The sequence below is a fragment of the Patagioenas fasciata genome, chromosome 22 (assembly GCF_037038585.1).
Source record: "Patagioenas fasciata isolate bPatFas1 chromosome 22, bPatFas1.hap1, whole genome shotgun sequence".
Classification (NCBI taxonomy): Eukaryota; Metazoa; Chordata; class Aves; order Columbiformes; family Columbidae; genus Patagioenas; species Patagioenas fasciata.
Window position 1 is genome coordinate 4,226,992 of NC_092541.1, and position 24,573 is coordinate 4,251,564.

Sequence of the window (24,573 nt, forward strand, 5' to 3'; positions counted from 1 at the left end):
ACCAGGACTACGACTCCCGTTATGCCGCGGGGCCCCCCCGGAAGGGGCGTGGCGCCCCCGCCGGCCGCTTCCGGGCTGGCAGTGAGGGGAGTGAGGCAGCGCTAAGATGGCGGCGGCGGCGGTGCTGGAGTTCCAGCGTGCGCAGTCCCTGCTCTCCACCGACCGCGAGGCCTCCATCGGCATCCTGCACTCCATAGGTGAGCCACCGCCAGCCGCCCCCGCCCCGCCGGCCGCCCCCGCCCGCCCGCCGCCGCCTCCCGCCCGCCAGCGCCGCCGGCTGCTGACTCACCGTGCGAGCCGGCGGGAGCGAGGCCTGGGCCCGGCCGGCCCGCTCAGCACCGCGGCTGCTCCCGCCGCACCGCTGACCGGGAGCGCCCTGCTTGCCCGCGCTGCCGGCGGGAGCACTGAGCCGGGCAGCGGAGCCCGCGGGTCGGAGCGGCCGCTCTGCCCGGGGGCGGCCCGGGGGCAGCCGTCAGCACTCTGCCCGGACCGGCTGTTCGCTCACGGGGGTTTGGGGTTGTGCTGGTTCTGGGTGTGCTGAGGGCTGGAAGTGCCGTTTCACCTCATAACCCCCAAACACACCCGCTGTTTAAATCACCTTCTCAGCACTGCGCGGAAAGTTTTGAGGAGTTTTTGTGTGTGCTGTGCCTGGGGTTTTAACTTCTGCTTGTTTAACTTCTTGTTTGCAGCCGTTACTTTGTCGGGCTGTCCCGGGCATTTCATAGAATCACAGAATGTCCCGCGTTGGGAGGGACCTACAAGGCTCAGCAAGTTTAGTGGTGCTGAGATGCTGGTGCTATAAAGCGGTTTGTAGACAAGATGCAGACGTCCCTGGTTATGTGAGGGTTGGGGCACAGGGAGAGGAGCTGCCTCAGAAACTGGTATATCAAACACTGATTCTCAGTTCTTGTAATTCGTGGTGATTTCTGACCCGCTGTCACCCCGCTGTGTAAATATTTCCTGGTGTTTGTGTGAGATGTTGAAATCGGGATTGCCGTACGCGCTTTAAAAGTTGCTCGTCCCGCTTGGTGTTTCTCTGGTTAATTAGTAGCTGGTTTTCTCAAGCCTGTCAACACACCAACAACATCCCGTGGGGTCGGGCTCGGTCAGGAGGAACGAACAGCTCGTGGTGCTGGTTGCTGTGTGCTGGGGCAGCCCGGGGAGCGTTGCCCTGATGCTTTTCTGCTTGAGAGCAAAGTTACTTTGGTTTTGACACTGTGTGTTAAATTATGGGGACTGGAAGCTGCAGCCTGTGCTCAGGGATTTTGGTTCCCTCTGTTGGAGCTGGGCAGTGAATTTTGGCTTTGTTTGTGTGGAAGTTGGAGGAAATTACCTGCGTAAGGGATGCTGGAGGTGGATATTTATGTGGTAGGAGGTGGCAGGGAAGAAAGTGTGTTGTTTTGTGGATAACTCATGTGAGAGGATGTTGCGTGAGCACAGGTTTGGTGCTATAGGTCATTTGAAAACGGTACCCAGAGGGAGGGATCGATTGTCAGAGTTTGGTGTGGGACAGCACTTGTGACACCTGAGCGAAGGGAGCAGACATACCCAGCTCTGAGACATGACAGGATTGCAACTTAATACACAGAGCGGCAACATCAGAAATCCCACTTCCAGAACACCCAGCCTTGGAAATCCCATTAAATTAGTTTTATTTGGTTTCGTGGCTTCAGCAGGAGAGGGTCTGTTGTGTGGTGGCGTTTCTTAAATGAAATTTGAACAGCTGGACAAGCTTAATGAGGCTGCTTCCAAACTTAACTGCGTGCTCCAACTTGAAATTAATTAGTGTCTGTCAGCTGGATTGAAGCGCTCACTATAAGTTACGCATTTAAACTTTCCACATAATCTGCTTCCCAGATCTCACAGGCCCGGCTGAATTCACTATTGCCTGTTACAACAGTTACTTTATTTTGGTGCCTTTCCCGGAACTGGCTGGTAATGATTATCTTGTGAGTGGAATAGCTTTAAAGGTAACTTTTGTGCTCTTTCCTAGTGAAACGCGATGTCCAGGAAAACGATGAAGAAGCGGTGCAGGTCAAAGAGCAGAGCATCCTGGAGCTGGGGTCGCTTTTGGCCAAGACCGGGCAGGCAGAAGGTGAGTCTGAAATGAGTAACTGAGGATGGGTGAGAAATACATGCGTTCAATTGAGTTTGGTCTGCTAATGGGATAGAAGTAAAAGTAGTTTTTGGCAGGAAATGTTCTCTCAGAGGCAGGACAGAAACTAAAAAAATGGATCAACAACATAAAATATTAATCGCGTGTCACTTGGCCCGGTATTCCAAACAATTGCTGATGCATCGGACAGTTTGGTTTATGACCCTTTGATGCGTGGCCATTTTAGGACCAGTGACTAAAGTTTTTGTTGTCATGTTTGAGATGAGAAGCTTCTTGTGTTTTGTTTTTGTTAATCTCGGAGTCTTATTTCAAATTGCAAAATTTGTCTCAAAAAGTCCTTTCTCACCAGCAGCTCCTTTCTCAATTAATTGATTGATGTGCTGAAACATGACATCAGAAAATCCTCACCCAGCTCCTCACAAGAGCGAGACTTGACAGTCGTCCCATTGTGAATGTGTGAAAGGACAGAAACGGAGTAAAGATCTCTGCTCAGTGATTTTTGAGTTGAATTTGTTCTTGTGTTCTGTGTCCTGGAAAGCTCAGTGTGTTTATTTTGTACTCAGTGGTTTAGTTTTGTTTCTTTTCCTGCTTCTCTGGAGCAGCTCTCACCTCGAGCATTTTGAGGAGCTGATCCACCACGTCTGTATGAAAACCATCCTGTCCGTGGCACAGTTTGCTGTGGGATAACCCTGGTGTTTTCTGGCTGTGCACAGCAATAATTCAGAATGAGAAGTGAGACACGTGTGCTCTTAAAAGTCTGGAGCTGTTTGGGGAACACAAGCCAGCAGAAGGTTTAATCAAACTGAGATGTGATGGGACGCCAGACCTCACGTGCGAGTAGTTTGTGGACAGCAGTGTGAGGCCTCAGCCAGCGGTTGATCAAGATCACGGTTTTATATTTATTCCAAAATGCACACTTGTTGTCCTACTATCCGATCTATTTTGAGTCAGCTGTTGAACCCTCATCTGTGTGTGTTTGAGCGTTCTGAGCGCTGATCCCACTGCGATTTCTGATTGAGCAGAGCTCGTGACACAGGTGATTTCTTGCCTTTAGAGCAGGGCTGGAAAAAAAGATACTGTTCATCTCCCCGAACTATGGGTGTCCACCTCTGATCTACCATGACCTGCTTTAGAGTCAGTGGAGAAAAATAAACCCATCTAGCACACAGTTCGCCTTTTCCAATGGTGAGAATTTAGAGCAGGACAGATGAAGCCTGCGGTACAAGTGCCTGTTTCTCTAATTGAAATTACAGGACCTCAAGTCAATTAATTCAGGTCTAAGTATCTACGTTGCACTCTGGTGGGTGCTTGTGTGGAGATAACCAAATGTGCCTTTGCTCCCACACTGAGGAAGATGCACGTTTGGGTTAAAAAAGGGGGAAACCATCATCAGAGTCTCCCCAAGGAGATGTGTGGATGTACTGCTGATGTGCATAAGTAAGAGAAGAGTTATTAGGTGCCTGGTGTGGAGCTTGGAGTGATTTTGGGTTTAAACCCAAGTCTTAGATGAGTGTGAAGAGCTGCAGTGTATTCTCAGAGGGTTATTAGCTAATAGAGTTGTGGTTTTTTTTAAGAAGGCGGCTAAGTGATTGAAAATGACCACGTTAACTCATCAAAACCAGGTTTATGAAAGAGCAACCGTGAAGCGTGTTAAAGGGAACACTGAACTGCAGAGCAACTGTCTTCTGCTGCTTAACCTAACGAGGAAATTACAGACACTCTGCATTTTCTGGCCTGAGTGAAATAGACCTCTCGCTGTGCACGTTTGAGTTGGAGCTGGTGGGATTTCTTGGGTGGATTCAAGGTTGTTGCAGCGGCTTGCAAGCGATGACTTCCCGAAGGTGAAAAGAGTCTGAGCTGCAGCCTTGGGAAGATGTCAACTGTTTGGTGCGGTTTGAAAGTTCTGACTGTTGTATTGAGAGTGTGAAATAAATCTGCAGTTTTTGAGGACTAACCGCTAGTGAACTATGGCACAAAAAACCCCCAGTAATACCAATGACCCTTTTTATCTGCTTGGTAGAGATAAAGGATTGAACTGGTAGATTAATTATTGTTTTGTTAGGGCGGTTCTAGATTTTTATAGCATTGCTTAAAACGAGAAGAGTGGAATAACTCGGATCAGGAGTTAAGGTGCCCAGCATATCAGCTTGTGGGATGAGCAGCAGACTTCATTTTCCAGAGCGGCTGCTCATCACTTTTCCAGGGCTGTCAATCACACCCCTTTACCAAGCATTGCATTCATTTAAAAAAAAGTCCCAAAAATAGTTGGCAATTACACCAGTAGGAAAGAGAATTTTCTATGGGAACTTTGAGCTTGAGTGTCTAAATGTGGAGTTTGCAAAATGCGCAGATATATTTTAGTCGTTGAGTTCATATCTGCTTTCAAGTGAATTCCCAGGCAACTGTTGGACAAGTCAGTGGAAAGTGCCAAAGTCTCTTCCCTCCCTCCTCCCTTCCCTCCCTCCTCCCTTCCCTCCCTCTTCCCAGTGTATTGAAATACTCATTATGAGCGTGGGGTGGTTGTTGTGGTTTTTCTGTTGTGTTTTTTTTTTAATTGTCAAATCTTGTAAACACGGCAGTAGTAAGAGATTTAGCTGATATTTGTCTAAGAGTTAAAAGTTTGGAGCAAATAAGCTGTGATTGCAGTGTATGACCCCACTACTTCATGAGTCAGTATTGAGACTTCTGCTGGAAGTGTCGTCTTCCCCTGACTCTGCGATAGTAGAAACAGAAATCCAGTTAAGTCAGGTAAGATCTAATTAGGTAATGTTGTTAAATGTCATTTTTCCAGCAGCAGAGTGTGGGGTGTATCTGCTTTTCTAGGCCTGGTAAGGTATGGCAGATTAAAATGCCCGACTGTGAGTTAATAAAAACATACTTAAACTATAAACTCCATTGCCCGTTTTATAGCAAAATCTCAAAGCATTTAGCAGATGCTTAACGTTTTAAAAACATGCCTGAGGCAAGTGTAGTTACAAATGGGGTTATAATTGGGTGAACTGGAGTAACGGGAACCATTCGGTGCAGTACGGCTGGAGCCCAGAGCCGCCTTTGCCCATCGACGTTCCTTCAGGTGACGTTTATCACCCTTTGCCTGTAAATGATGTTGAGAGGCTGCTTATAAAATGTTTGGGGTAATAAATCCTGCTGCGTTAGCTACTCCAGACACGGTGTAACTTTTGGCTGTGGGGTTGTATTTCATAATTTGTTTCTTGGTTTTGTTTTTCCGCAGAGCTGGGAGGACTTCTGAAGTACGTTCGGCCCTTCTTGAACTCCATCAGCAAAGCCAAGGCAGCGCGCTTAGTCCGCTCTCTGCTCGATCTCTTCCTTGATATGGAGGCAGCAACAGGACAGGAGGTGAGACTCACATTTCAGTGATAACCCGTTCCTCAAAATCTATCTGAACTACTTTGCTTCACACTGAAGAATTGTTCATGCCAGGAAACACTCATTTAATGCATTTGGATACGTTCTATTAATAAAACATTAGATAACTGGATTAACTCATAACCACACTTTTCTGCAAGCCACATCCTGCTGCAGGTTGGGAGGAACTCTGGGCATTTTGCTCCGATTTGTATTGCTTGCTGTTAGGTGTAAAGCATTAGTAGTTTAGTGTTGGATACGAGAGGTGCTGTACCTGTTCTGGGGGGCTCCATCCAGCAGAAAGGGATGACACAGAGAGGAGTCGATGTCCCAGGGCTGTTCAGGAGTTGGTGGGACATAAAAGTTACTCCTGAAGTGGGAGTGGAAAACATTTTGCAACTTATCAGGTGTAAACTACTTCCAGTGGGTGAACTTTTCCACTAGAAAATCAGTTCGGTCTCAGGTAGCCCCCAGTTAGGATTTACTCCATTCTCATTAGCTCCCTAAAATATGGTTGGTTTTCTTCTTTTCCTCTTTTATCCACATGAATTGTTGGTTATTTGGGGATGAGAGAAGCACAGTAGCAACTCAGAAATGATGAGGAGCCACTTAGAAGTGGTGCTGACCTGTGGTTTAACTTGGTACACACAGTGACCGGCAAATTACAGCCTGGAAGAGGTTCTGCCGTGTTGAGAGGCAGGTGACATCCTCATTAGCCAAATTAGCACAGAACTATCATCCTTTACTTCTGGTCACTTAGCAAATTTTCTTAATTTGCTCTTTAGTTCTTGTGGCTTGTACGTTCTTGTAAATGGTGACAGACAGCATCTTTTGTCCCTCTAACACAGGAGGTTCGGGGAAGCGGGTGGGATGTGCAGGTGAGAAGGGAACTGCTAAAGGAGTCAGGAGTAAACGAGCAGCTTCAAACTCTTTCTAAAGGTAACTTGAAATAAGTGACAATCCCAAAAAGTGGCATTTTACAGCAGGGGAAGAACTTGGGGTAACAGTGATGGAAATGTGGCCTGGTCAGTCAAAACATTCACTTTGAAGTGTGTTCAGAAGCCAAACCCAAAACCTTAAGGAATTACGACACCTGTGAGGTGCCGTAATCCCAAATACTTTCAGCACCTCAGAGATGTTCAGAGGGACGTTTTCTTCTTCACTGTAACGTGGATTAATAAAGCTCCCAGGAGTCCAGTAAAACACTGAAATCAGAGATTCCTCCAGCTCCTGCTGCTCCAGCTATCACTGCGATAAATTGCAACTTCATAATGGCTTTTCATTAAATGTCCCCGTTTAATGAGCAGTGATGAGGAGCTGCCAAGTCCCGCAGTGTGGGACAACTCCAGAAAGAGCTGCGGGATAGAGGTTTTTGGGAAAAGCCATTCCTAGAACCTCGGGATGACTTATTGTACATATTAGCCAGTACTTAATCGACACCCTCTGCTAACTGGGGTGGAACATGACTGCTTTATTCATCAAGGGAATCTCAGCGGTCTTAAAAATATGGGTTCCTTTGCTTTGAAGTGATAGATAAAACATTGTGTCACTTAGTGACTTGGTTGTAAATACCGGAGCCCAACACCTCTGGTGCTTTATTCTGCTAAAGGACGCACATGGTCTGACATATTTAGGCCCTAAAACACATGTATTCTGGTTTCCTTACTTTCTAGAGCAATTTAAAATACATTTTTCTTTATGGCTCAATGAAACGGTACAAACACTCTGGAAGGGACCTCAAAGCCTTTCAGTGCATCGCTTGCTCTGGGGCAGGATCAGTTCTCATGTACCCAGATGTTTTAATTTCGAACCAAAACGCAGCTGGTTAAGAGCCGCTGTTAGGATTTCGGCAGTGAAACTTTGGAAACCAAACCTTTATGCGTATTCCAGTGTGGGAGGATTGACCCTGGTGGTCAGAAAATGTTCTTGGAAGCCAAATGAATTAGAAAAGCAGTCGAAAAAGGTGATCTGGAGTTTTTCTGTGGCAGTTGAAGCTTAAACTAAACTTACCTTCTGAACTCGACTTTCTCTTGCAATTTGTATCTTAAGTACTATAATACTGTGAACATTGTTACAAAGTGCAGAAGGTTAATCTAGGGAATAGAATGTGTAAATATGTAGCACAAATTTAGCTGGTTTATATCATTCCGTGCAACGTTTCTGTGAGTTTAAGCTCTGGGGAGGTTAAAGTGTATCGTGTGTGGTTACCAGCCAGTCTGTAAAGAGAAGTTGCTCAACTTTCACCCATAAAGGTTGGTGGTGAGCTGTTCTTTACCCGGCAATATTAAATTAAATGTGTCATTCAGAGCCGTTTGGGACAGACACTAATGACGGTTGCTAGTTTCTGAGCTCATTAAAGCTAATTTGATGTTTAGCAATGCTGCTCTTTGGACAGCAATGACTTATGTCAGTAAAGTACATTGTGGAGATTCAGGTTTTGTTGTATTTTCGTTGCTTTGTAGGAAATGATTGAAGCATGCTGCTGTTTCAAAGAAGGGCAGCAGAAGGCTTCACCAATTTCTTTCTGCTCCCTTTAAGGTTGACCTGTGTTTAGAGTGTATCGAATGGGCCAAATCAGAGAAGAGGACTTTCCTACGCCAGGCCCTGGAGGTACGTTACGCTGTGAGTCCCAAACCTGGGTGATAACGTCTTCCCTTTATCAGATTTAATACCTATAAAGGTAGAGAACTTGTAGTGTGTTATCTACGTTTTTATACGTGGAACGGACAGGCAATAGCGATGACGCTGAAGTTAGTGATGCTTCTCGGATAGGCAGGATTTTACTCACCGTGTTTATACCAGCTGATCTTCCAAGTGGTAGATCTTGCAGAACTAGACCATACAAATGAATGTAGTGAAGTCTGTGCAGATAAGAATATAAAGTTTCATTTTATGACATAAATCCGTACCCCCTTTCTCTGGCTCTCCTCACAGCAGTTCCTTTTCTGTTCTCCAGGCGAGGCTGGTCTCTTTATACTTCGATACCAAGAGGTACCAAGAAGCGCTGCAGCTGGGTGAGTCTCCCACTAGATGGGGCTAATTCCTTGCTTTGAAATTAGTCTTGAGCCTAGTGGGAGAGATGGTCAGCTACGAAGATGATCAACTACGTCACGGTCCTTGATAAGTTTTGTAGAATTTGGGCACTCATTTCTCAGTGCTATACCAGATCTGCCACTTTTTGCTTATACCTCAGTGATAAAAGCTTTAAGAGGTCTCTTTGTTCTTGCCACTTGTTCATTTTGAATGGTTTTGGAAGCAGTGGAGCTGGATCTGGTTGAAGGCCGTCAGGTTTGCTGCTGGTGGGACATACATAGTGTAGTGCTGTGGTCAGAGGAGTTGAAGGGGAAACCAGCTTTCTTCAGTGTGCTCAAATACAGCCCCGGTAAAAGCAGCAGTAACACCAGGAAGCGGCAAACCTCTAAGGATGTAATTATTTGAGGTGAAGTAGTGTAAAGGCCTTAAGAATTTGCTTCTGTGCCACCTGAGATATGGTAATTAACCATCTGAACTCTCCTCTGCCACAAAGCAGGGTAAATCAGGTCATTGTCCACGGCCCCTCTCCCTTTGGTGCTTTACAAACGCTCGTTTTGCAGATGGCTGCGGTGATGTAAGACAAGGTTTAAGCTGGCGAAGGGGGATTTGCTCAGCGTGGGTGTGCGTGGCTGCGCTGACACGGGCAGGAGCGCTCACCTGCTGACACCTCACCGGGGACCCGTAACTCCTTACAGTGTGGTGACAGGAGCATGTGTCACGTCCGAGTCACCTCGTGTGACTCGTATCTGATCAGAATAGCAAGCTAAGCACTCTGATACATGGAATTCCCAATCAAGTTAGAATTAGTTTGCATACAGATATGTAATGAACTCAGGTTTAAGCTGGTCAGAATCTACACTCCAAAGCTATGGTTAATTAAGTTAACTAATGATGGTGGTACAGCGTAGGGAAGGCCTGGACCTAGAGGACAGCCTTTCTGGAAGCTCTGCCAAGCCGTCAGCATTGTGCATGAGTGCTTCTGTGTGTTTCTGTCTGCGGCCGCGAAGAGTCAGCACAAACAGAGAGTCTGTGCGGGGTGTTTCCAGGGAGGGTCCGTTCTCTTCCACCTGGTGATGCAGTTTCAGCTGCGGTTTCAGCTTCTGAGTCGGTAAAGATGAGATTCGCATCTCTGCGTACCCTAAATTAGCTTTTTAGTCAGAAGTGGGAAGAAAGAAGGGGAAAAGTTTCCTCTAAGGCTGGCGCTTTCCATCCTCACAAGGCTTTAATGTGACAGTTAATCTTGGCATTTCTTAGGCTGGCCATTCCTACCTCCGAAACTTGATCTGGAGATGTCTTGTGCTTAAAACATTCCTTCTGCATCCCATATTCTAAGAGGTTGCTTGAAAATCCTCAGGTCTCAGCCTAGGGGAACAAGGCAGGAGCAGGCAGTATTTCAGGTTTGCTCAGAGCTCTGAGAGTGATAAATCTCATTGTCACCTGGGGATGAGGCACCAGAGTGACCATCCAGCCTGTACAACCCATCTTTGACTTTCTCCTGGGTGTCTGCTGCCTGTGATGAGGTGGCAGAGACACATCCACATCACTTCTACCTCCAACACAAAACTGGTTCATTCTTCTCCAACTGTGGATTGGCACCAACCTATTATTTCTTCTTTATTTCTTCATGGAAGAACAGGTTGTATAAGCCTAGCCTCCCTTCCTCAAACCCCATACTGCTGTGGGGGAAGAAGGTTGTCTGCAAACACTTGGTTTGTGTAGTCGTTGGTAGAAAATCCAGTGCAGGTTACGAAGGTTCTTATTCTTCCCCCCTACCAGGCTCCCAGCTTCTTCGGGAACTGAAAAAGATGGACGACAAGGCACTGCTGGTGGAAGTGCAGCTGTTAGAAAGCAAGACTTACCATGCCCTGAGCAACCTGCCAAAAGCAAGAGCAGCCTTAACCTCTGCCCGGACCACAGCCAATGCAATTTACTGTCCGCCCAAGCTGCAAGCAGCGTTAGACATGCAGTCAGGTAAAGCCCTGCAGGAAAAGGGGAAACTAGGACTCGTCATGATGCGTCAGTTGGCTGATGTTTGTTCTTTCCGGAGTGAATCATAGAAAATGATGGTAGGTGGGACCTCAGGATACCTACCAGTCTGCCCAGCTGCCTCAAGGCGGGATCAGCTATAATTACATTGCTTCTGACACATGTTTTTTCAGCCCATTTTGGAAAACGTTGGTGATGGAGGGTCTGTAACCTCCCTAGAACTGCAGCTGTCTACAAATGTCCAAAAGGAGGTTGGAGCATGGAGGGGGCTGTTTTTTCCCTCCCAAGTAGCAGGTGGTAGGACAAGAGGAAATGGCCTCAAGTTGCACCAGGGGAGGTTTAGATTGGACATTAGGAAAAAATTCTCCCCGGAAAGGGCTGTGGGGCATTGGAACAGGCTGCCCAGGCCATTGCTGGAGTCACCATCCCTGGAGGGGTTTAAAAGGCATTTAGACAAGGTTTTTAGGGACATGGGGTGGTGCTGGAGTTGGGTTATGGTTGCACTCGATGATCCTGAGGGTCTGTTCTAACTGAAATGATTCTATGATTCATTACACTGTGTTAGTGTTACTGCGACATTGTTCCTGACCTAATTTGCAGGCACTTACCCGAAGTGCCCTGAACTTGTCTGTCTTAACGTGTCTTCTTAAGAGAGGACATGGATGTTCTTCTGCTAGAGATAAGAGAGGCGCAGAATGAAAGGTTTCCCTTCACTCAAGCACAAGATAAAGCACTGGGCAACCAAATTGTTCTGTCCTCTTCCAGTCGCGTTCAGAATTAACTCTGATGTCTGCCTGTTTGTTCCTCTCAACAGGTATTATCCACGCAGCAGAAGAGAAGGACTGGAAAACAGCCTATTCGTATTTTTACGAGGCATTTGAGGGCTACGATTCAATTGACAACCCCAAAGCCATCACTGCGCTGAAATACATGTTGCTGTGCAAAATCATGCTGAACATGTACGTGGCAAATGGTTCTGCGAAGTTAAATTCTGACAGTTAAATGGGAAAGGCTTTTTGTTTATAAGGCTCTAAACTAGTGAAAGAACTTGAGCAAACAAGCTTTGCTGTTTTTATTTATGGCTTAATCAATGCTTCTGATACAATATTACTATCAATTGGGAAATTTTGAGACATGCTTAGATTTACTATGATACTGTTGTTGAATAAATGCTCTCTTCCCTCCGTCTCTAGCCCAGAAGACGTGCAAGCGTTAGTGAGTGGAAAGCTTGCTCTGCGGTATGCGGGGAGACAGGTATTGAAACATAATCCTTTCTGTCTTCCTATTATTGTGTTATTCTTTTTGTCAAACACTTTGGTCTTTTTATACCAAAATACTCTTCACTTCTGAGTGTCCCAAACAAGATCCAGAACTGATTAAACTACCTTAAGTAATTATGATAAATCAATTGCCTTCAAAGGGAACACAGCGACTTTCACCACCTGAGAATCTGGTCTGCTTGCTTCATTTTCTAGTTTTTCTCCTCCGTGTTTCCTTGATGAGCTACTAATTGCCCAATGCCCCGTGTCTCAGCCCTCGTCAGCTGCTCGTCTGATGTATTTAAACCCGAGTTATTGGTTGTTTTTGCTGGTGATGTAGCAAGTCCTGAAAATCCATTCATAGCAGCTGCGCAGCTTGAGGCCTCATTGAGTGTAAGGTGGAAGCTGAGCAGCTGGGGAGTTGTTAACATGAGAATAAACAGTTGATTTAACTTGCCAGTCTGTAAATGCCGCCCCCGTATTCAATGCAGGGATGTTTATATGAAGTACAGGGCCAAAAGCCAAGCGTACCAGGGTCTGAGCCGGGCTTAAATGCTGGCTTTGGCCAGCCAGCTGTTTATTTTGCTGCAGGAGCTAGTACCTGTCTCACAGAGGATGGGGGAAGCTGTTTAACAGAGGTCAGTGAGCAGATGTGTGTAAAAGAGTCTGAAGTGGGGATATCCCTGTGCTGTCCCTGCCGAATGACCAAGGGCAGCCCCGCTCCGGCTTCATCCCCTTCCCCTGAGCAGCAGCGGGGTTGGAGGCTCCTTTGAGAGCAGCGTATGCTGAGGAAATCTCAGCTGTTCCCTGCCCTGTGCTCCCGGGACAGCAGCGATCGCAAGTTCTTAGAGCAACTGTGCAAACCATGGACTTCTGTCACGCTTCCACGTCTCAGCAGAGGCAGCAAAGGGCAGAAACGCAACCTAAGGGCTGAAAACAGCCATGCTCATTAAGCAAGTGCCAGAATTTGTGCTTTCCTTAAGGATTATATCAAATTTTCTCCCAACCTGCTAGGAACTGCAGCTGGTATCCCCAAACCTGCTTTGTGTCTGTGAAGCCAATTTCATGCTGTGTTCTGCAGCTGTTGTGACTCTGCCTGTGTGGCAGTAACACTGATGGGGGTTTGTACCAAAAGGAACATTCCCGCTTTGCTGCTTAAGCACGTTTTCAGTGTCCTGCGCAGTTGGTGTAATGGCACCGAGAGGACAATCCAGAAAAATAACCTGCTCCCGTTTTCTTTCTCCACAGACAGAAGCACTAAAATGTGTGGCACAGGCCAGCAAGAACCGATCGCTGGCAGATTTTGAAAAGGTGAGTCAGGAGACAGAAAACTGGGCCTGGCTGGACAAAACATTCCGAAATGCCACTTTTGGAAAGCCGTAGGAGCTGCTACATCCCACAGCAGGAAACCATAAAAACATTCCTAGAAAACAATAGTACCTCAAGCAAATACCCCGCAATAATCAACCGCTTGGGTTTTCACAGCATGGGGTGTAACAGCTTGCTTGAAACTCGTTCTTTCCTTTTTTTGGAGAGCAAACTCAGCAGCAGTTTCCTGTACTTGTAGTGCTGTTCGGTGGGATGTGTATCTTTCAAAAAGCTTTCCTGGATTCAGCAACACCACAGAGATAACAGGGAGGAACAGGGAACCATCCTGTCATGCTGTTTCATGAGTGTAAACCGGAGATTCTGGCTTGTAAAGCTCCGAGGTGTGAGCATGGAAGTCGCTTTCTACACCGTGCTCAAAAGGCTGCTTGGCTGTCATGACCTCCCAGCCTTTTAGCTGAATTATGGGACAGGATTAACCAGTGACGCTTTGCTGGGCAGGGAGGGAGCACTGTTTCCTACTGGCCTTGAGGACGGGAGACCTGTTGCTACCTGAATTATTTCTTCCCACCGTGTTTTCCGCAGGCTCTGACAGACTATAAGGTGGAGCTCAGGGACGACCCCATCATAAACACTCACTTGGCCAAGCTCTATGATAACTTATTGGAACAGAATCTGATCAGAGTCATCGAACCCTTCTCCAGAGTACAGGTAAATGTTTCCAGCTGGTACCTCTGTCCCCTGCTGCTGGTGGGTGAGGGACACGTTCCTGTGCAGAATGTTTCTTACTCAGAGCTGCTCAACACTCCCAGAGCTCAGGGTTCATCGTTTTGAGCTGGAAAATGATAAGGAGGGGGCTGAGGGGAACTTTGGAAAGCCTCGTTCCAGAGTCATTGCCCTTTCCATCCATCTCCCTTACACACGCTGAAAGGTGGACGTGCTTTTAACACTGAAGGTAACAGTGTTTGACTTTTAATGGCTTTGACAGAGTGTGGGTGAAGCTGCCGTAATCTTGGAGAAGAAATGTTATTTCATGTTTAAGAGTGAAATGGCTTTAGTCCATCTTCAGTTAAAATTGGGTATGATGGAGTTGCAAAGTGGACGAAGCCATTGGAGGTTTTTAGGCCAGAGCGTTTACAGGCCCTTGAGCTGTTCCGTGTTGTGTGTCAGCAGTGCAGCTAACGATTTACTGAACTCTCTTCGTCTCTCTTATAGATTGAACACATATCCAGCCTCATCAAACTCTCCAAGGTAAGAACATCACTAGAAATCAGTGGCACATCTTAAGAGGGCAAAGGAATTGAGGCTGAATGGCGTTTTAGTCCCTGTGTTAGCCCTTGCTTTTTATTGCAGACAGATTGCTGCAGTAACGGCTCATGTCATGACCAGCAAAATCTTCCCCATTGACCCACATTTAATCCTTGTGGGCGTGCCCAGAGGAATCCTCCCTAGACCCCTTAAGATCCAGGACCCAGCTAATCACTTTGAAGTTTCATTAGGGATGCGTATGGCACAGCGACTGTTGCAATAACTGCTTTACAGATAATCCCACCATGATTAAGTTTTAGGAGAATCCCCTGCAGTCTCCAGCCAGTTGCATCCCCAAGTGTTTTTGTCCTGTGTTGCCGTGAAGACCAGAGGTTTGGAGCTGTCCTGAGCTCAGCCTTTATGGTTGTTATATCATCTCTGTGCAGTCTGCTCCTAGACTAGCCCTGGATGTTTAACACATGCTTAATAGTTTGAGTAAAAGCTGTTTCTTGGCTCTGTGTCCTGCGTGAAGAGCAGGAGAGGAGCCCGCTCCTCTGTCCCGGTGCAGGGCAGGAGCTCAGCTTGGTGCTGAGCTTGCCCAACACTTGATGAATATTTACTGACCCAAGGCAGGCGCTCACCATCCCCTAACGAGCGGTGCCTGTGTAACGACAGGTACAGCGTCCTCTGCGGAACGTCCTGCTGCTCTCATCATTAAAAGCTACAGCCCGATGTCATCGAAAATGTATGATAGTATCAAGTATTGTGCAAGGAGAGATCTGTCCTGACATCATGTTCGGTGACGAAATAGCTGCTTTTAAGCAGTGCTTGTATCCCGGCAGGGTTATTGAGTGTGGAGTGGTAACATTTGCGTTTCTTTATATATGTTTCCATGAGACTTTTAATTTTTCCGCTTCAATTTCAGGCTCAGGTAGAAAGGAAATTGTCACAGATGATACTGGACAAGAAGTTCCATGGTGAGTCTCTGCGTCCGTCAGTCCTGCCTTGCTGCCAAGGTCGTGTGTAAGGGAGCTGTGGACAAACCCAAGTGTCATCCTTAGACCGCTCTGCTCTGCTTCAGATGGCAGAGACACAGGGATCTGAGCCGTGAGTTCATTTGTGACTCTGTTGTCACAAAGGTTGTTCCAGTTCCCCCTGTGCTGGGCACTGGGGAGGCCAAACTGCCAGTCCTGGGGTCGCTTTTGGACCCCTCACACCAAGAAAACCCTTGAGGTGCTGGAGCGAGTTGAGAGAAGGGAACAGAGCTGGTGAGGGGCTGGAGCACAAGTGTGATGGGAGTGGCTGAGGGACCTGGGGGGTTCAGCTGGAGAACAGGAGCTGAGGGGAGACCTTCTGATCTCTGAACTGCCTGAAAGGAGCTTGGAGCCAGGGGGGTCGGGCTCTGCTCCCCAGGAACAAGCGCCAGGAGCAGAGGAAATGGCCTCGAGTTGCACCAGGGGAGGTTGAGGTTGGATGTGGGGAACAATTTCTTCCCCAAAGGGCTGTGGGGCATTGGAACAGGCTGCCCAGGGCAGTGCTGGAGTCACCATCCCTGGAGGGCTGGACAGACGGACATGAGGTTCTCAGGACATGGGGCAGTGACAGGGGTGGGGAAACGGTTGGAATTGATGATCTTGAGGGTCTTTTCCAATCAAAACAATCCTGTGATTCTATTGCTCCTTCCATTTACCGTCATTAAGTTAGAGGCTTAATTTCTCACAAATCCGGAACCACATTTAAGCCCTTAGTTGCTGCAACTGCACCCAAGGACAGTTGTGGTGCCCACACTTCTGCCGAGGAGCTCATTGGAGCCTGTGCTCACCTTGCCCTCGTAATTTACGTCAAGAACGTTTTGCACATTGGCGTGAGCACCCACACAGCACAGTCAATCAGTTTGGGTGTCTCTGGGAGCACAGGAGGCTGCTCCTCCAACAAGCCCTCAAGAAAACAGCTCGATTCTCCTTTTCCTTGTCCCTGGTGTCTATCTAGAAAGGCCTCTTGATCCAGTTGAGCAAGACGAATGGCTAAAAGAAGCGTCTTGGTTAGAGAACAGCTCTGAAATCACAGAACCCAGCTGCAGTGCCCGTCTGGCACCTGGAAATAGTGACATAATAAAATGGCTTATTTTTGTTTAGTTGCTTTAGCGCTGTGCGGGGGCTGCAGGAGGAAGGCGGCTGTAGGGAACGTGCAGGTGTGAGCATCCCCAGGATGGCTTCTCAGACATCTCTTTTTCTCTTTTTGGAGAAAAGCTGCTGCCAGACAAGAACCAGTTAACCAGAGCAACCCAACACACAACCCCCTTCCAAACCCAGCACATCCAACCCCTTATCTGGCTAAACCCCGAACTTCCCGCTCTGTCTCCACAGGCATCCTTGACCAAGGCGAGGGAGTCCTGATCATCTTCGACGAACCCCCCGTAGACAAAACGTACGAAGCCGCCCTCGAGACTATTCAGAACATGAGCAAAGTAGTGGATTCGCTCTACAACAAAGCCAAGAAGTTGACATAGGTGAGTGGCGGCTGAGCCGGCGCTCGCAGCCGCCCCGGACCTGTCGCTCCTCCAGGCCAAGGTGCGGTTTGTGTCCCCGAGGCTCCTTTTTCTCTCCTCTCGATTGACGTGGCTCTGTTTTCTTTTCGCAGAGTTGAATTTGCTAGCTGTCATTTGGCGAGTGTGTGTGACAGGAGAGTGAAACCTTTGGGAAAATGTTAGGAGACTTTTTCTTCTTTATTTTATGTTTTTTTTTTTTTCCTCTTTGTTCTACTTTTCACTCGGAAAGTTTTTAAACTTCCTCATCCGGTGCATCTTGTATTCCAGACGATGCGTGTTCCAGTTTCCATGTAATCTTTACTGGCCGAACTTTGTATCTGGGGGGGGAATATTGTTTAAACCAAGAGGGTATTCTAAATAAAAGGAAAAAGGCTTACACTACCTAAACATGTGCTTTCCACTTCCTGAGGGACGGCAGAGAGTTAAGCAGGGACTAAGTTTTGTTACCAGTAGGTGCCCAAACCAAGTTTGTTTCATCTCTCCCTCTGCTCTGAAATCTGAGGCTTTACTGACGGTGTAGAAGCAGCAACTCGATTCCATTTGTACTGCACCAAAAAAACCCAAAATGTACAGACTGCTGGTTGATGTTTTTAAATCTTAGAGGCCTCGGATCCCCTGGAAAGCATCTCCACAATGATTTTCCTGAAGGCACCCGAATTTCATTGTGCTGCAGCCCAGCGCCGCCCTGCGCAGCCACAACCCCGAGGCGGCTGTGGCCCAGTCCAGACCATTCGGCCAGTTTCTCCGAAAGGGAACAGCGCAGGTTTCCCCCGGGGGCCTGTTTTGCATGCTCTTGTTTTCAAATAGATGTAGATTTTTCAATGTTTTCTCCCTCCGCCCGCCCGCATCGCTCGGAAGAGCAGGCGACGGGCGGCCCGGAGCCCTCGCCTCCCCGCATCAGCCGAACCCGGGCCGGGGGACGCGCCGGCCGCTGGGCGCCCGTCGAGCTGTCGGGATCTCCCTCTGCCGCGTCTGTTTCCTTCCCCACCGCCCGATGCGGGGCAGCTCGGCTCTTCTGGAACAACCCGGTGTGGCGCTCGGCACCGTTCCCGCTCAGCCCCGGGGCGCGGAGCGCGGTTGGTTCCAGCACGTTTCATTTCTCTGGTGAGGTTACTAGCTCGGTTTTAATGCCATTTGGGCAGTGTAAGCTTCTGCATCTCTGTCCTGCTCATCTTTATGTTTCCTTTCCCGTCTCTCTTTCCCTCGCCGCGTTTTTCTTACAAAATTTATATTTTGTAAACGGATTCTGTTTTATCAGGAAATATTTTGCCTTCACACTGAATCTTAGACTGGCTGATTTTTCTGCTTTCTGTTCCCATTTTAACCCCTCCAACACTCTATTTTATTTTAATTTCCATCTCATCCAGTCAGTCGCTGTTTGGGTTTTTGGCACCATCAATATCAAATGTACAAACGGTTCTTGCTAACCAACACCAGGTATATCTGATGTTCAGATAAGTTCCAATAAAATATCTTTTTTTTTCAAAACCCTGGCTCCTGTCTTCAGCCGCCAAAGCAGATCCCGGCGCGTTTGGTGCAACTTCTCGCTTAGGGAAGGAGGATTTGGAACACAGGCCTGGCTGGAGCTCATGGAATGATCATCAGAGATGATGCTTCTGCAACGCGAAGTGTGAGGGACCATTTTATCAGCAGCATCGCCGAAGATTTATGGATCGCGACCCGTTTCCGGCACGGCAAGTTTGAGTTCTGCCACGTAGTTATAACCATTATTATGGTGACAAATTAACTACCCCTTGTACCTCTAACTGTTCTTGGAAATACTCGGATGCTCTGTTGGAGAGTCTTGTGTGTACAACGCTGTGCAGGAGGCTAGAAAGGGGTTTTAGGGTGTCATTGAACTCATGTAACATCTTTAATCTTCATGTCTGAAACTCGTGCAGCTCAGACAGCACCAGGTTGAGGTGGTGCAGGGCTTTTGTAGGCGGAAAAAGGTGAAGGACCCAACTGCGCTTACACAGGGCTTGGATCGCAGGGGAAACACGTTTCTAGTTTGCTTAATAAGTTTTGTTTTGATCCATAAAGATATTTCCCAAAAGCAGCTCCAGCCAGCTCGCGATGCCACCAGAGTGGTGTTTTCCCTGACGATGCTTCTCTCCGGACGTGTTTTGCTGCTTGTAGGTGAAGGAGGGGAAATGAATTCCGAACAGCAGAGCTGGAGCCCGTGTGTGCTGTGGGGAACACTGTCCTGGAGAGCAGTGGGACAGTCGGTGCTGACCCTGCAGGTGACAACAGGAGCAGACAAACGCGAAGACAAAGCCCTGCGCTCAGGGAGGTTAAATTGCACTTTGGGTGTTCAAACCACCCATGGAAAGCCGGGATTTTCCGAGGCGTCTGGGTCCTTCCATCTCCAAGTGCATGAAAATTAGGGCCAAAAAAACTCAAAGGGCCGGGCTGGTTGTTAAACCCTTTTGGCTTAAACTTCAAAAAGCTTGACTTAAAAAGCAGGCGTGCGCACCAAGGCGAGTTTCACACTGCTCGGGGCCAGGTCCTGTTTTTAATGGAGAGAGGGACTTCTCGGGAACAGCGGAGCCGCTCGGCTGGGCTCACACGCTCCCTTTTGGGTCATAAAGCTGGTAAAGCTCTTTGGGAAGAGGGTGTACGAAGGGGAGACCCTTTCACCATCCTTACAAATACCAGGTCCCGCACTCGGTTGGATGTGCAGGTTTTCAGGTACCTGTCAGCATCAGTACAGGGGGTCGGTCCTGAGCTGCTCCTGCGCCAGGATCAGGGCCCAGGTGGGTTTTTCAAGGCCTGGTCTGTATTTGAAACTGCTGCATCCTGCTGCTGAGCATCAGTTTCACCCTGCGAGCTGCTGGCATCCAGCTCAAGGCTGAGAAAATCGCTGCCCTGGCTTGGGAGGGGGAAAAATGTGAATCAGAATCTGTCCCCTGGTTTTTGGTACAGGGCTGTGGCCACAAGTCCCCACCTGTGCCACCAGCCCTGTTGGACGCAGCAGCTTTGGCCCAGAGTGAGGTTTTTCTTTACCTTCAATGTGCTTTAAACCCCAAGTGCCTGGTGTGTTTGTCTCAGGCCCACGTGGCCTGGGGACAGCAGATTTGGGGACAGCCTTGTCCAGTGTCCCCCTGCTTCCCAGGCGGTTTTTGGTCCCCGGGTCACTGCGGGGGTGCGGTTGTGTTTGGATGAAATGGGAGCTTTTGGGGGTTTTCGGAGACTGTGTAGTGGGAAGGGGACAAGCACCGTGTGTTTGGATGAAATGGGAGCTTTTGGGGGTTTTTGGAGACTGTGTGGTGGGGAAGGGACAAGCACCGTGTGTGCCCGTGGTGACATTTGGGGGAATGAATGAGCTCAGTCCAAGTCGTGAGCCAAACCCCGATCCGGGGGGTGCCGGGGTGGGCGCTGTCCCCGCTCACAGCATCCCCGGGGGCGGCAGTGGCACCGGGGCCGCCCCGCAGCCCGTGTTCGCGGGGCCCCGTGTCGCGGCGCCGCCTTCGCGTGTCGCTGCAGCTCGTGCAAACGCCACCGGGCTGCGGCGGCCGCGGCTTCAGCGCCGGGAAACGGAGCCCGAGCTCAGGCCCGGGGGGCGCGCTGTGCGGGGGCGGCTTCACCGGGAGGCCGGTCCGGGGGGTGGCAGCCCCCGGGCGCTGCGGTGCTGCCCCTCGGCCCCCGGCGGCACCGGGGCCGGCGGTGTTTCGCTCAAAACCCGCCGGATCCGGTAAACGCCGGTACCGGGCGCTGCTGCACCCGGAGCCTCCGGTGCGGGCGCTGGACTCGGCCCCTGCCCCGCAATGGCTGCGGCTCCGGCGGGGAGCGGGGGCTGGGGGGGTCAGCCCGGGGGCGGTGCCGGCAGGACGAGGGCTCAAGTTTTGATCATTTTTAAAAAGATACATTTTTGTTTCCCCGCCTGACCGCGGGCTCGGGCCGGTCACCCCGTGGCTCCTCCCACCAAGGGGCGTGGCCAGCGGCGAGTGGGCGGGGCGGCCGGCACAGGGGGCGGGCCCTGAGCGGCCGGGGGCGTGACCGCGCCGTTCAAGAGAGCACAGAGGGGCGTGGTCTGCGTGGTGGTGGGCGTGTCCTGGGCGGAACGGGGCGGAGCGCGGCCCTACAGGGGAGGAGCGTGGGCGTGGCCTCCCCGCCCCTTTTCCCGCCGGCGCGGCGGGCGCACGTGGCGGCGCGGGGCGGGGCGGCGGCGGGGGCGCGCACTGCGCCGCCGGGAGCGCGCGCGGGGCGGGGCGGGGCCAGGCGCGGCGCTGAGCGGCGGCGGCGGCGGCGGAGCGGGCAGCGAGCGCGGGGCCGCGCCGGGGGCCGGGGCCGGGGCCGGGGCGGGCGGCGGGGCCCGCCGGTCGGCCGGCGCCATGGGCACGGTGCTGTCGCTGTCGCCGAGCTACCGGAAGGCCCCGCTGTTCGAGGAGGGGGCGGCCACGGTGGGGCACTACACGGCGGTGCAGAACAGCAAGAACGCCAAGGAGAAGGGCCTGAAGCGGCACTCGCTGATCTCGGTGCTGCCCTGGAAGCGCATCGCCGCCGTCTCCGCCAAGAAGAAGAGCTCCAAGAAGGTGCAGCCCAACGGCGGCTACCAGAGCAACGTCACCCACCTCAACAACGAGAACCTGAAGAAGTCGCTCTCCTGCGCCAACCTCGCCACCTTCGCCCCCCCGCCGGCCCCCGCCGCCGCCGCCCTCGCCTCGGCGCAGAAGGCGCCACCGGCCGCGCCCGCAGCCGCCGCCGCGACCCCGCGGAGGGTGGTGGTGCAGGCGTCCACCAGCGAGCTGCTGCGCTGCCTGGGCGAGTTCCTGTGCCGCCGCTGCTACCGGCTGAAGCACCTCTCGCCCACCGACCCGGTGCTCTGGCTGCGCTCCGTGGACCGCTCGCTGCTGCTGCAGGGCTGGCAGGACCAGGGCTTCATCACGCCGGCCAACGTGGTCTTCCTCTACATGCTGTGCCGGGATGTCATCTCGGCCGAGGTGGCCAGCGACCACGAACTGCAGGCAGTGCTGCTCACCTGCCTGTACCTCTCCTACTCCTACATGGGCAACGAGATCTCCTACCCGCTCAAGCCCTTCCTGGTGGAGAGCTGTAAGGAGGCCTTCTGGGACCGCTGCCTCTCCATCATCGACCTCATGAGCCCCAAGATGCTGCAGGTCAACGCCGACCCGCACTACTTCACCCAGGTCTTCGCCGACCTCAAGAAGGAAAGCGGCGCCGAGGAGAAGGGCCGGCTGCTCATCGGCCTCGACCGGTGAGCGCCCGCCCGCCCCGCCGGGTACCGTGGCCGCTCCGGGCCCCGCACCGGGGACGCTCCCGGCCCCGCCTGGACTCGCTTCGTTCGCCCCGACCCGTCTCGGAGCCGCTTCCCGGGTTTTTTTTCCAGGCGGGGGGAGGCGGGAGCTGCGGCCCTGGGGATGGGGGGGGCCGGAGCGCAGACCCCCCGCTGTCCCCTTCTCCCCCCTCCCGGGCAGCTGCTTCCCATCCGTCTCCCCCTCCCCATCCTGCGGGCCCGGGGATGATGCGGTTTCACCACCGGATTCATTTCAGCAAATTGTGTGTTTTGGGGGGGGGGGATCCCCCAAATGAGCATCACCCCCCCCACCCTCCCCGACCTCCGCGGGCGGGGGCGGCCCCGGGTTCGGTCACCGAGACAAAGGCCGGGGGGGGGACAGGAAAACGGGGAAAAAATATAGGCTATAGGGTTCACCGGAGGCTGAACGGGCCCATCGGGACTCACCGGGAACGGGACGGAGATGCGGGACCCCCCTCCCGACCCCCAACCCCTCCCCTTAATTTATTTTCTTTGAAGAGACTCGAATTTCCCGAGCGGGTTCTGGGCGAAGGGAGGAAGCAAACAAACTGCTACTGTATCATGACATCCGTGTGAAATGTCTTGTTCCCATCGTGCACTGATCATGAGTATTGTGTAAAGGATCTACTTGAGTGTGCAAGCAAGGAAAGAATCTACATGCTGCTATATGAATACTTTTAGAACAAAAAACAAACCACAAACTACTAACCTACGGGGGGGGAAAGAGATAAAACAACAAACCTTCTTTATTCTTTCATTGTTGCTTTTCCAGTGGTATCGCGCATGCAAACAGGAGCATTTTGTGTCTTCGAAAATAAAAGAAAAAGGAAAAAAATGTAAAAAAAAAAAAAATAACCATAATCAAAAGCAAAACCTTAAGGAGCGATGGCTGTAAAAACGCCGCCCATGCACAAAGAGCTGCGGCCCCGGCCCCGCGGGCTGGGGTCCCCATGGACCGGGGTCCCCTGGGCTGGGGTTCCCATGGCCTGGGGTCCCCTGGGCTGGGTCCCCATGGCCTGGGCTCATCAGGCTGTTTGGGTTGATTGAGTTTTCTCCGCGTGCGCAGTCCTGGTTCAGTTCTGGTCCATCGGGCGTCGAACCCGCGGACTCGAGGGACAAATAACGTGCCATTTCTTTTTCTTTGGTATTCTCCACGTGAAGCTCTTCGCCGCTGTACAGTGGACCCCGCTACCGATACATGTGTCCGTACCTTTTTTTAGTGCAATCTCTTCCGTAGCTCTTTGTTGACCAAATTGGTGGGTATTGTTACTTCTTAATTTATATGCGTCTCATTTTTGTATGTATGTGTATAGTGCGTTTGTAAGTATGTGTGGTTTATAACCCGGCCGGCTGTGTCATGGGGCTCAGTGTGCCTGTAATTTAATCCCCCTCCCCTTATTTTTATTTATTTTTGTACTGTGCTGATGAAATAAAAATGCACTGACCATCCATTACACGGCAGCGGTGGTGGCCGAGTCTTCCCTGCGCCTCCGACGGCGGGAGGTTGGATTTGCCTTGATGAGCGGGGTTTAACGAGGCCGGGGTTTCATTGGGTCCCTTGGGTGGGGGAGCAGCGCTGAGAGGTGGAAAACGCGACTATGGGGGCCCCACGAGCATCGTCCTCCCCGAGTCGCAGAGAAAGCGGCAGCGCCGCAGCAGGATGCGGCCCATCCGTCTCCGTTCATTCATTAATTACAGGGAATTATGTAAACAGAACCCGGTGTAGTTGGGGTTTATTTATTTTTAAACATTAAAATATCAGCGATTAAAAAAAAAATCATAATAATAATAATAAAAAAATCATCGCCTTATCGGCCCAGGCTGAGAATCGGGATTCAATTTAGAAATAGTTAATTTATGGGAAAAAACAGGAATATATATATTTTATAGATTTTTATATATATATATATATAAAACCTAGAGCAGGAACAGATATATACTTTATAGACACATTTCCTCACGTACTCCATTGCCGTCTCAGGGGAGGAGCCGGTTCCCGCACCCGCCGTTGGGCGCCGTCCGTCGCGGCTCCGTGCGCCGCTCGGCCGGACTCAAAGTGCTGATTGAACCCGGGGGTCGGGGGGGACGCTGGGACCGGCGGGTGCGCAAAAGCCAGAAGTGCAAATCGAAAGGCACGGGGGGGGATTTTCCCTCTGGGGTGGCCCTGGGTGCGACGCGGGGCGTCCCGTGGTGGCACCGCGGTCACACAAGGCGCTGGTGGGTGGGCCCGGTTTGGGCGCTGGGCAAGGGCAGGAGGGGTCGCTGGGGGGGACGTCTCCAGGTCCCCCCAGCGCTGGGGACGGGGGGTCGTTGGCAGCTGGAAAAGCTTCTTCTGAGGGCTTGGGGCTGATGTGACACCCCCATGAAGCCCAGAGCTGCTCACTGGGATATACTGGGATACACTGGTGAGGGC

General features: G+C 50.7%; 2 protein-coding genes across 3 annotated transcripts; both read left to right on the forward strand.

Moving 5' to 3' along the window:
* Positions 1-49: 49 nt before the first annotated feature.
* PSMD11 (proteasome 26S subunit, non-ATPase 11) lies at positions 50-18,370 on the forward strand. 2 transcript variants are annotated; one of them, XM_065855954.2, is made up of 14 exons: positions 50-197; positions 1,994-2,095; positions 5,349-5,473; positions 8,021-8,092; positions 8,439-8,496; positions 10,292-10,486; positions 11,316-11,460; positions 11,695-11,755; positions 13,009-13,071; positions 13,672-13,797; positions 14,302-14,337; positions 15,260-15,311; positions 16,701-16,843; positions 16,975-18,370. In XM_065855954.2, exons 1-13 carry the CDS (start codon positions 107-109, stop codon positions 16,841-16,843), a joined length of 1,269 nt encoding a protein of 422 aa, XP_065712026.1. In that variant the 5' UTR covers positions 50-106; the 3' UTR covers positions 16,975-18,370. The 2 variants fall into 2 exon arrangements, with proteins under 2 accessions (XP_065712026.1, XP_065712027.1); XM_065855955.2 differs by having other exon boundaries at positions 17,484-18,370.
* Positions 18,371-21,155: 2,785 nt separating this feature from the next.
* On the forward strand, positions 21,156-23,621 carry CDK5R1 (cyclin dependent kinase 5 regulatory subunit 1). The gene has a single exon (XM_065856390.2). The coding sequence runs from the start codon at positions 21,217-21,219 to the stop codon at positions 22,102-22,104; it is 888 nt and encodes a 295-aa protein (XP_065712462.1). The 5' UTR covers positions 21,156-21,216; the 3' UTR covers positions 22,105-23,621.
* Positions 23,622-24,573: the final 952 nt, after the last annotated feature.

Excerpts from the sequence above, each read along its gene's own strand:
- PSMD11 (XM_065855954.2), top strand. The coding sequence starts at position 107 with ATGGCGGCGGCGGCGGTGCTGGAGTTCCAGCGTGCGCAGTCCCTGCTC. Across the intron at positions 10,487-11,315 it reads AGCGTTAGACATGCAGTCAG|GTATTATCCACGCAGCAGAA; the intron begins GTAAAGCCCTGC and ends TCCTCTCAACAG. Across the intron at positions 15,312-16,700 it reads ACTGGACAAGAAGTTCCATG|GCATCCTTGACCAAGGCGAG; the intron begins GTGAGTCTCTGC and ends CTGTCTCCACAG.
- CDK5R1 (XM_065856390.2), top strand. The coding sequence starts at position 21,217 with ATGGGCACGGTGCTGTCGCTGTCGCCGAGCTACCGGAAGGCCCCGCTG.